This window comes from Bufo gargarizans, chromosome 1 (genome assembly GCF_014858855.1).
Source record: "Bufo gargarizans isolate SCDJY-AF-19 chromosome 1, ASM1485885v1, whole genome shotgun sequence".
Taxonomy (NCBI): Eukaryota; Metazoa; Chordata; class Amphibia; order Anura; family Bufonidae; genus Bufo; species Bufo gargarizans.
In genome coordinates, this window is record NC_058080.1 from 273,304,221 (window position 1) to 273,316,639 (window position 12,419).

At 47.2% G+C, this 12,419-nt stretch overlaps 1 protein-coding gene across 3 annotated transcripts in view; it reads left to right on the plus strand.

Moving 5' to 3' along the window:
- Window positions 1-12,419, plus strand: part of LOC122944730 (probable E3 ubiquitin-protein ligase HERC6) — a 115,411-nt gene that overhangs the window by 20,211 nt on the left and 82,781 nt on the right. For 2 of the 3 annotated variants that reach the window (XM_044303325.1, XM_044303309.1), the window contains exons 4-5: window positions 2,385-2,612; window positions 2,699-2,793. In XM_044303325.1, coding sequence (XP_044159260.1) covers window positions 2,385-2,612; window positions 2,699-2,793 — 323 coding nt within the window. The remainder of the gene's footprint in view (window positions 1-2,384; window positions 2,613-2,698; window positions 2,794-12,419) is intronic. The other variant, XM_044303317.1, reaches the window with a different exon arrangement.

Consider the following 12,419-nt stretch of genomic DNA (forward strand, 5'->3'; position numbering starts at 1 on the left):
TTGTCCATGTGTCCGTGGTTAAGTGGACCTTCCCAGTAACTGCGTTGATCAGAGCACGTGTGACCATTCGGGACACATGTTGGTGTAAGGCGGGCACAGCACACATCGAAAAATAGTGGCGGCTGGGGACAGAGTACCGCGGGACGGCCGCCGACATTAGGCTGCAGAAGGCCTCAGTGTCCACAAGCATAAATGGCAACATTTCCAGGGCCAGTAATTTTGAAAGGTGTGCATTCAGTGCTATGGCCTTTGGGTGGGTGGCTGGGTATTTGCGCTTGCGTTAAAATGCCTGGGGTAATGACATTTGTATGCTGCGCTGGGACAGGGAAGTGGATGTGGTCGCTGATGGTGCTTGCGAAGGTCCAGGTGCAGGGCAGGAGGCATCCTCGCCTGAGCCTTCGACAGGCGATTGGCCAGCACGTACCATAGGGGAAGAGGAGGCAGTGGTGTGACTCGCAGACACAGATTGTGGACCCATGCATTCGTCCCACTTATTACGGTGCTTGGATGCCATGTGGCGGATCATGCTGGTGGTAGTAAGGTTGCTAGTGTTCACGCCCCTGCTCATTTTGGTACAGCACAGGTTGCAAATGACAATTCTTTTATCGTCCACACTTTCCTCAAAAAAGCGCCAGGCCGCGGAACACCTACCCCTTGGCAAGGGAGATTGCCACAAGGGGGTGCTCCAGGGAACAGATGCGGGCCTGCACCTTCTCCCTTTTGCTCGCCTTCTCTCTTTTGCCACCTTACTGCCTCTTTCAGCCTGTTGCGGTGCTGCGGATCCCTCCCCCTCTGTACTGCTGTCCTCGCTCGGCTTGCCACCTTCCCAGGTTGGGTGAGTAATTTCATCGTGCACCACTTCCTCTTCAACTTCCTCACTCTGGTCATCCTCCTGACTTGTTGACCTAACAAGAACCTCACTTATTGACAATTGTGTCTCATCCTCATCATCAACCTCTTGAGACACTAACTGCCGTTGACTTATTGGCAACGGCAATAAGACAATTAGTGAAACACTAATTGTTGTTCCCCACCACCATCTTTTTCTGACTGTGGATGCTCAAGAGTTTGGGAATTAGTGCACAAGATCTCCTCATGTCCCTCTTCAAGCAGGCTTGGCGAGAGGCCCAAATCAAGGAATTGCGATGAAAATAGCTCCACGGAATATCCGAATGTGGGATCACTTGTTTGCCAAGACTCTCCCTGGTGGGAGGAAGGAGGATCAGGGTACGGATTCTGTTGACCAGACTCTTGGCTACTGAGACTGGACTTTGTGGAAGACAGGGTGGTGCTTAACCGACTGGAAGCATTATCTGCTGCAATCCAACCAACCACCTGGTCGCACTGGTGTGACTTCGTGAGTGGTTTCCTGCGCCACCCTGCAAACTGGGATATGAAGCTAGGTATCGTGGATGAGTGTGTTTCTTGTGCTCTGGCAGCAGGCACGGTTTCACCTCGCCCAGGGCCATGGCCTCTGAGTGCACCATCAGCAGCACGGCCACTTCCCTGTCCCTTACTGCCCGCCTTGAGCATATTAAAAGGTATATATCCTTGAAAGTATGTCACACGTACAGTAGCAGTTTTTTAAGTGTATGCGCAAATAAATTAGACTGAATGTCACAGATATTTAGGATGCGCAAACGTTATACAGGAGATGTAGCGTAGGTAATGTCGCTGTCACCAGCAGCTAAGAAAAAATTACACTGAATGTCACAGATATTTAGGATGCTCAAATGTAACACAACAGATGTAGCAGAGGTTGTGTCACTGTCTGTCAGCAGCGGCCAAACAATTGCACGCAATTTAGGTTGTACTAATAATATATATTGCAGCCAGATAAAACAATAGTCCTTAAAAGGACTTTCAACAGTAGACTCTGCCTAAAAAAAAAAACCATTCCTGTCCCTACACTATCTGTCCCTTCTGCTGCAGATCTCCCTGACTAAGACTGACCAACATGGCTACGGTATTACAGTGAGTGTCAGTACTTTCCTGCACGTTTATTGGCTGCGTAGCCATGCTCGAGTCAAGATTGTGTTCGGCCGAGCATGCTCGCCCAAGACTAAAAATTATATAATTACATTTAGTTACTCAAATGAGGGGAGAATTCCTTCTTTTAGATTTGAGCGGCATATGTAGAGAAAATAATCTCCCCATAGCAAAAAGTGGGCCCCCCAAATGGTGGTGGGTCACACCTCCCACTTCCCCACAAATATATAAGAACATCTGGAGCATTTTCTTCTGAATCCCTTCAGTCATGGCATAGAGAGATGGATCCACCCTAAACATCCCATCTACTCCATGGGCCCGCCCCCATAGCAGCAGTGGCTTTAAGTAAGATAACACATCAGATCCTTTAAAGTATTTTTGGCATTATTTTACAGATTGCAATGTTTTTTCATGGGGCAAGAATGATTTCGGTCAACTGGGACTGGGCAAACCGATGCCTAACCAAGCCATCCCTCAAGTTGTAAAGTCTCTGAAAGGCGTTCCTCTGCTTCAAGTCTCTGCCGGGGGATCTCAGAGTTTTGCTCTGTCAATGTCAGGAATTGTGTTTGGATGGGGAAAGAATAATGCAGGACAAATAGGACTTGAGAGTGACCCTCTAAAAGGTAGATTGTGTTTATGGACATAATAGTCATCTGTATGAATACATGGTTGAGAAAAAAAATAACTCTTTTGTTGTCTTTTCAATAAGCAGGTGTCTTTAAACCAAATGCAATAAGTTCTTTGAGAGATAAAGGTGTTATCTATATCAGTTGTGGAGATGAACACACCGCCGTACTAAGCAAGGTACATACATTTTATACTATGAATGGCCAATATAAGAATAGTTACTGTAGAGCCTGATATAATGAAACAATAAAAACACATGCTCCAGAGACTTTGTCCAGTAGTTATTATATACTTAGTAGAGGAAGGCACAAGGCAGATTAAAGTGTATATACTGATCATAGAAAGTTCAAGACAACATAAAGCTCCCGTCAGGGTAACAGTTTTAGGTATCCTCTTCAGTCGTTATGTTTAGGATACATGCACATGGGTGCAGGTTTGAAAAAAATAAATTCCACAGGGATTTTCATGCAAATTTCTGTGTCTTTCCGCACCAATGTGTATCGACATCTGCATGTGTTGCTTGCAGTTTTTGTTGCAGTTTTTGTTGCAGATTTGCCGCAGATCCAATAAAATAAAAAAATCGCAAACAATTGACATGCTGGAGATTTCTAAATCCACAAGGCAGGTCATGTGATTTGTCAAATCAAACTCACTTTGCTTGTACTGTATTATGCTTTGGTTTTTCTGAATGAAAATTCATATGAAAAAACTGTGCGTAATCCACAATAAGTGCAACCTTAGCGCGACTCAATAAAATATCTTCTTCAAAATCCCATAAATCCTACTGACCACAGAGAACCAATGCAATTCCAGCAGAGTACTGACTCTTGTTGTTGCTCCCCACTTCAGGCCACTCACAGCCTTCCTCACCTCTTTTTTCGTGGTGCATGCTCCTGTAGAATACATGCTCTTCCCGGGTCTTAAAGGACCACGGACTAACGTGTTCCCAGCCAATGGCAACGTTTTCTATGAAGAATATAGCACCTTCTCTGTCTGGGCAAAAGGTTCCTAGCTTGCCTAGTCCTGCAATAGTGTGCTTTTGTATGTTCTGTCCTCCTGTGCCTGCCTGATCACAGTATTGCCCCCCTGCCCTGATCTACTGCTTGTTTACCATTTTGCATGAGATCTACTATTTCTGACTTCAGCTTGCCCTCTGATAACGCTTCTGACTGTCCCTTTGGTGCCAAGCACTAATGTCCGTTGACTATCCTGGGTCAGCAGCTTTTGAATGAAAACTACTAGTAGAGGGAGAGGCATGATGGCCCCTACAACGAAGTCCAAATCACTGTACGGGGGTAAAGCGTGAATACCAGGGAACCAACCTTGTCAAAGCCATCAGGGGTAACCTCAAGCAAAATCTGTTAAGTGGCACCATGGGTCCACACCCTCTCCATTACAACTATCTTCTCCAGCCATGCCTCTATTATTATTATTATTTATTATTATGAAAGTGCCATTCATTCCATAGCGCTGTACATATGAAAAGGGGTATACATACTGTAAAGGGGGAATATTAATCACCAATATTATGCGAATATCGATAATTAATATTCCTAAATAGGAGGAGCCGTCTAGTGAAGACTCCGCCTATTTATGCCTTTATATAACAATTACACAATATTTTCGCTATGCTTACACTGATCGCTACACTAGCTGCATGCGCCTTACTAACTCGCTACAAGTATACACTACACAAAGGGTACAAATATAACGGTATTTAATACACCAAGCACGCAATACAGTAATTACACAACACTAAATACACAGTACTCCAACTACACTACACGTTCCCAAATTCCACCCACAAACTAACTATACAATACACACATACAGGTATTACAACCCACCCGCCTAGCTCTATACTGTCCCTACGGGGTTACAAGAGGTTACCAGTGGCGCTGCAGGGGCGAGTGCAGGCCACAGACACTATAGATTCAGCACTGCAAGGGTTATTTGCCAGTGAGTGCTGAGGTTAATACCAGCAGGAGAGCTGGGGTTCTGGCAGGGAAGGGGTTAATGGATTAGAGACATCAGGGGCACAGAATCAGGGCCACCAGGGTCCTGGCAGGGAAGAGGTTAAACAGTAGGTTAAACAGTAGGGTTAATCAGGGGTAACAAGGGGCAGCATGGGGTCTGGGATACAAAGGGTTAAATCGTTGGTGGGATAGTGGTAGGGAAATATGGGGGGTGAATATGGTTGGCACTGCAAGGGAGGTAACAATGCCATGCCAGCGTATACTCAGCCATCTCCAGGGCCAAATGGGCCTCTCTTCCTTCAGGCAGCAGTCCTCATGTGTCTCTGAATCTAGTCTGGTTGCAAGAGAGGCCTGTTCCTTTGTCTTGGACTGATATATAAGTCCCTCTCACCCCCCCCCTCCTTTCCAGGGGTGTGACATCATCGTGTGCGTGTGACGGAATGCATGCACTCAGATTGCAGCAGACAACTGGCTGGCCCCCTGAGGCTCACAGCACCACACGCCCAGCCATGTCACAAACACAAGGTTGGGGCCGCATAGTAAATAGGCTGATAACCCTTAGCCTTTGAAAAGTCACCAGCCACCTGGAGACATATCCACCCCCCTGCAGATGCCTGGGAAACTTAAGTATATATATATATATATATGTATATAGATACTTGGGGCGCATCTATATACATATATATACTCATCATAAACCTGGGGGCATACATGGGCAGTTATAGGCCCATATATATATATATATATATACACACACACACACCTGGGGGAGAGCCATGGCAGATACACATATATGTCCTCCTGACAACATATATACACATATATTATATATATATATATATATATATATATATATGTTATAGGGGGCCACAGCCATATATATTATAAGGGGCACGGTCTAAAGGAGGCACATATTTCCCACAGGGGCCACCATGAGCCCCTGGGGATCACCATGGGCAGACGTGCGCAGATGCTGGGCACATCTGCGCACATCGTCCCATGATGCTGTGGTTAATGTATGCACATATATACCATACATGCCCGCACGTGTTTGCAGGTATGCATGGATATATATGCATACGTCTCAACCCTTCCTCAACAATCCCCCTGTTGTCGGACTATATAATACGACAATATATTGGGGAACGGGTTGAGATATATTTGCCCCCCCTCAACCCCATCCTAGGTGGAAGTTCAGGAAGAACTGTAGTGTACACTGTTCTTTAGGTACTTAGACATCCCTAATCCATTTTCCTCCGACCTGCCCTTCACCGTAACCTACTACTCCGTCCACAGGATACACAGTCTTCTTCTTGACATCTTTAGGATACCACACACCCACAATCTCTTTAACAGTCTTTTGGTGTCGGCCACCCCCACTTTGGAGTGACCACACCCCCACAGTCTCTCGGTCGTTCTGCCGATCTTCAGGTATGGCCCGCCTCCAAGGCATCTGGAGCGGGTTCACCCTCACAGTCTCAGTCCCAACTTTCTTCTATCCAACGTCTGTTTCCATCTTGCGGTTCTCCTGTGGACAGATTAATAGGTCTTTACAAGGCAGGTCAGACTCTTAAGCGGCGATGTCACAGTACCTAAATTCTACTGCGGAGAACACCTCCGCCACACTACACATCCAGCCCTTCCCTTAAGAACTTCACCGTTCCAGGGTTCAAGGTGGCAAATGAATGATGCCTGTCCCTATCGTGACCTAACCTTATCCCCATTCACACAAAATACATGTCACATCCCTCCCAACACCACCAAATTCCATTACATGTGTGTACCCATAGAGACTCATGCAACCTGGCATTCCTCTCTACCTCCAAAGACACAGGTAGGTTGTAGACCCCTGTGTCAATGGGAAACGACTATAGGATACAAATGTGTACAGTCAAATGATAGCTCACCGCAGTGTGTTGGGCGAGTTTTGGGCTGTCACATTTGTACCTAGAGTGTCTATGGGTACACCATCGACCGACAAACAAAATCCAATACAATGTGCTATGGGGTTTCAGGGTAGTACATGTTATACGTCCCTAACCCTCATAGAAAACAATGTGTGTCCATACAATAATATTTGGCTACAGGAACAATATTTGGTTATGTCCTGAGCCTCCTCCTCCGGATAGTTCTGTAAAGTTCTGTCTGGTTCTGGTGTATTTTGGTCAATAAGTCCCTTGACCCTCCGACTGTAGATGACGATCACCAGAACCAGAAGAAGTTTCACTGGGTGAAACAAGTGATATGCTCTTCCACCCGAACGTCTCCAAATCTTCCTCCAGAGCCTTAAATAATGCTCCCGCTGGATTGTGGCACAGTCTTCCATCTCTAGAACACCTCTAGGCAGAGGTCGCTTGGTTGCAAAAATCCAGTGGGATCCTCTGGAGCCTCACAAGAGTGTCAGGGGGAATAGCTGGTCTCTTCTATGGCATCTCCTGGGTTTTTCTTCCACTTCATATTGAACACACCTATGGCAGAAGAAAATACCAGGCGCTCCCAGGAGAATATCTCCCCTAACGGTGCAGTTAAATGTACAAAAATTCCCAGCACCAATACCTTTGACCCATGGGTAGAGAAAGGTATTGGGCTGCCCTTTGTCTCACAGGACTCCTCATTATCCCAACACTGGTGTCTGAACACCCTACCTTCAGAGGAGCGTGTCCTCTGCTACACATCCCTCTGCACCAACAGATAAGGATGGCCTCCCTACTAGGTTAGGATAACTGGAGTTCTGTGGACAAAGCACCATCTTGATGGCACCGCATCCCTGTCCACTCATGTGTACCCAGGCTGACTTCCCCCTGTGATCCCATCTTGTGGAGGCCCGCAGAACCAACGGCATAGGCATGCCCCGGCTCCCCAGGACCCCACAACACAAGAACACAGTCCACACTCTGCTGCCAACCACTCCGCGTCCAATCCCTATCAGAGCTGTGCTACCTGCTCGGACTAGAATTAAGTGCGCAGCACAACATTACACCAATGTTGTCTGTCCGCCCCAGTCCCCAGCGCAACACAGCCCTACCGAAAACCTTGAGCACAACAGTGTTATCTGTATCGATCCGAGACCCTGGTTGCCCAGAATAATATCACATCATCCTTTGTGTGCTGCATGAAGAAGGTCCTTATGCCTTCTCCCGACCAGCAGGATTTCCCGTGTGATATTATCTGCTCGCGACCCTATACGTTCTCGATCCACAGTATAACACTGCTCCACTCCAAGGGGACACAGAATGAAACAAGACAGCAGACGGGACATTACAACACTACATAAATCAGCCTGGTGGAACACACTCATAGACAAGGACCACGATCAACATCAAAACGAACGTTACAATGGACAACAAAAACACACAACATGGACATGTATAGGGAACAAACGGTGTAACAAATAGTACAGGGGTGTCAAATGTTGCCTAGCCTAGCTTGGCCACTCTGGCCCCTCAGCAGCTGATGATGCTGCCAAGAGGTTACCCCTTTATGGCCAAGCTGACTAGACCCCGCTGCACCATTCGTTACCTGCCTCCCATCACTGGACACATTGCAATTACTTGCACAAGGGCAATTCCTTGCAATGTGTCCTTTGTTCCCACACCTGAAGCACCTGATTGGGCTTACTGTCCTGTATGTTTTGCAGTGCTTCGCTATATGACCCAAGCCACCACACGCAAAACATTTGATGTTTGCCCGGCATGGCTTAGGTCCGTCCACACTGCAACCGCGCTCCCTGAATTGTTCCATCTTCAGGGAGGCACTTTTCATGATGTTTCTTTTCCCCAAAGTCAGGGAAAAATCTCTGTTAGTCTGGACAGGCTTGGTCTGGTGATTTGGCCTGTCACAGACTACTCTCCCCCCTATTTGCCCTGTATAGGGCAAAGTTTTGGGATATTCCGACCCTGACTTTATGGGAAAAGAAAGGGCCGGCACCAACTTGCATGCCAGTCATTATCTGGGAGCTTACAGCAACCTGAGCCTTCAATTTGGCTACCGTCACATTAGTAGAGGCAGTCCGCTCCTTGAAGGCCTTGACCTCAGTATAAGACTGGGTCAACTTAGCCTCAATTTCCTCCTTCTGCTTCTGCAGCTCCACTAATTGTGACTGTATCCGAGCCACCTGCGCATCTCGGTCAACAGTAGACTGCACATTCTCCGCCAGCTGTGCCCGCAATGCCGAAACCTGGTCGGAATTATTGGCACAGCACTGGCAGTGAACAGCCGGAGGAATTGTCTCTGTTGACTGAGACACCAGCGCCACTTCCTTTGGCTTACAGATGCTAGCCTCAAACGTATGAACGAGTTTGGCTGGCATCCGAAGCCGTTTAGTGGCCTTATTCAACACCGTCCGTTTGTTAACACAAAGCTTGTCATAACTACAAGCCTGTGCCAACAAATCGGACCACAGCATTTCTGCTGACTTGTATGTGGTGGGGAGGATGGGATTGAACGTGCTGTGTCTGCTCAAGTGTTGCAGTGTGGGGAAGTCCATACTCACCGTTGGATGAGCATCCATCTTCTCCTTGGGGCCGTACCTCTTTGTCCTCGCAGCTGCTTGGAAGAAGTCCATTTTCCCGGATCGCTTCTTCCTGTTTCCCGCTGGACTTGTACGCCGCTCCAATGAAGATGGATCTCCTTCAGTCACGTGTCCTCATCTCCCTCGCAATCACTCGAGCGATGTAGTGACCGTGCAAAGCAAATAGCAAAATATTAATTCACAGATAGAACATAGATTCTCTGCTAAAGATTTTGATCTGCGTTTGGTGCTGTGAGGAAGAGTCGCGTTTCCTGTCCGAATTATCAGGTCCTAGACGCTCAGACCGCTGACCACGTCTCTCTTGCCTGACAATTCACAGGATAACCGACCTCTAACCTCAAAACCAAACACAGATTTCAAAATCTAAGCAGTGGGCCTGACTCGCCAATGTAAAGGGGGAATATTAATCACCACTATTATGCAAATATCGATAATTAATATTCCTAAATAGGAGGAGCCGTCTAGTGAAGACTCCGCCTATTTATGCCTTTATATAACAATTACACAATACTTTCGCTATGCTTACACTGATCGCTACACTAGCTGCATGCGCCTTACTAACTCGCTACAAGTATACACTACACAAAGGGTACAAATATAACGGTATTTAATACACCAAGCACGCAATACAGTAATTACACAACACTAAATACACAGTACTCCAACTACACTACACGTTCCCAAATTCCACCCACAAACTAACTATACAATACACACATACAGGTATTACAACCCACCCGCCTAGCTCTATACTGTCCCTACGGGGTTACAAGAGGTTACCAGTGGCGCTGCAGGGGCGAGTGCAGGCCACAGACACTATAGATTCAGCACTGCAAGGGTTATTTGCCAGTGAGTGCTGAGGTTAATACCAGCAGGAGAGCTGGGGTTCTGGCAGGGAAGGGGTTAATGGATTAGAGACATCAGGGGCACAGAATCAGGGCCACCAGGGTCCTGGCAGGGAAGAGGTTAAACAGTAGGTTAAACAGTAGGGTTAATCAGGGGTAACAAGGGGCAGCATGGGGTCTGGGATACAAAGGGTTAAATCGTTGGTGGGATAGTGGTAGGGAAATATGGGGGGTGAATATGGTTGGCACTGCAAGGGAGGTAACAATGCCATGCCAGCGTATACTCAGCCATCTCCAGGGCCAAATGGGCCTCTCTTCCTTCAGGCAGCAGTCTTCATGTGTCTCTGAATCTAGTCTGGTTGCAAGAGAGGCCTGTTCCTTTGTCTTGGACTGATATATAAGTCCCTCTCACCCCCCCCCCTTTCCAGGGAAGTGACATCATCGTGTGCGTGTGACGGAATGCATGCACTCAGATTGCAGCAGACAACTGGCTGGCCCCCTGAGGCTCACAGCACCACACGCCCAGCCATGTCACAAACACAAGGTTGGGGCCGCATAGTAAATAGGCTGATAACCCTTAGCCTTTGAAAAGTCACCAGCCACCTGGAGACATATCCACCCCCCTGCAGATGCCTGGGAAACTTAAGTATATATATATATATGTATATAGATACTTGGGGCGCATCTATATACATATATATACTCATCATAAACCTGGGGGCATACATGGGCAGTTATAGGCCCATATATATATATATATATATATATATATATATATACACACACACCTGGGGGAGAGCCATGGCAGATACACATATGTCCTCCTGACAACATATATACACATATATTATAGATATATATATATATATATGTTATAGGGGGCCACAGCCATATATATTATAAGTGGCACGGTCTAAAGGAGGCACATATTTCCCACAGGGGCCACCATGAGCCCCTGGGGATCACCATGGGCAGACGTGCGCAGATGCTGGGCACATCTGCGCACATCGTCCCATGATGCTGTGGTTAATGTATGCACATATATACCATACATGCCCGCACGTGTTTGCAGGCATGCATGGATATATATGCATACGTCTCAACCCTTCCTCAACACATACATAATACAGACAATTGCACTAAGCATGAACAAAACAAGTTACAAACTGGTACAGAAGGAGAGAGGGCCCTGCCTGTGAGGGCTTACAATCTACATGGTATGGGAGAAGGACACAGTAGGAGAGAGTATCGTTGGTCATGGCGGCATAGAGGCAGCAGGGTCACTGGTTGTAGGCTTGTCTGAAGAGGTGGGTTTTTAGGATACTTTTGAAGGATTCCACTGTCGGTGAGAGTCTGATATGTTGGGGTAGTGAGTTCCAGTGAGTATGGGGGATGCACGAGAGAAATCTCGGAGGCGATTGTGGGAAGAGATGATAAGAGGAGAGGAGAGAAGGAGGTCTTGTGAGAATCGGAGATTGCATGTGGGGATGTATCGGGAAAGTAGCTCAGAGATGTAGGGAGGGGACAGGTTGTGGACAGCCTTGCATGTATTTGTTAGTATTTTGAACTGAATTTGCTGGGCAATGTGGAGCCAGTGAAGGGATTGGCAGAGAGGAGAGGTAGAGGAGTAAAAGGGTGAGAGGTGGATTAGTCGAGCAGCAGAGTTGAGGATAGATTGGAGGGGTGCGAGAGTGCTAGATGGAAGGCCACAAAAGAGGATGTTGCAGTAGTCTAGGCGGGAGATGATGAGGGCATGTACTAGCATTTTGGCAAACTAAAAGTTGAGGAAAGCGGGGATGCAGGAGATGTTTTTGAGTTGGAGGCGACAGGTGTTGGAAAGGGCTTGGATGTGTGGTCGGAAGGAGAGGGCAGAATCCAAGGTCACTCCAAGGCAGAGGACTTGGTTGACTGGGGAGAGTGTGCAGCCATTGATCATGATAGATAGGTCTGTTGGGGGGGGTTGAGCAAGATGGAGGAAAGATGATGAATTCAGTTTTATCCATGTTACATTTTAGAAAGCGAGAGGAGAAGAAGGAGGATATGGAAGATAGGCATTGTGGGATTCTGAATAGCATAAAAGTGATACTGAAAGTCATGGGACTCTATGAGCTGTCCCAGGCCCGAGTGTAGATAGAGAAGAGCAGGGGTCCTAGGACAGAGCCTTGCGGGACACCAACAGAGAGGGAATGAGATGAGGAGGTGGTGTAAGAGTGGGAGACGCTAAATGTCTGCTCTGTGAGGTATGATGGGAGCCAGGAGAGGGCCAGGTCAGTGATGCCATGAGATGAGAGAGTTTGTAACAGAAGGGAGTGGTCGACAGTGTCAAAGGCAGAGGACAGGTCAAGGAGAAATAGGACTGAGTAATGTTTTTTTGTTTGGCTGTTAGTAGGTCATTGGTGACTTTGATGAAGGCAGTCTCAGTTGAGTGGTAGCCGGTCAAAGAGGAAGCAG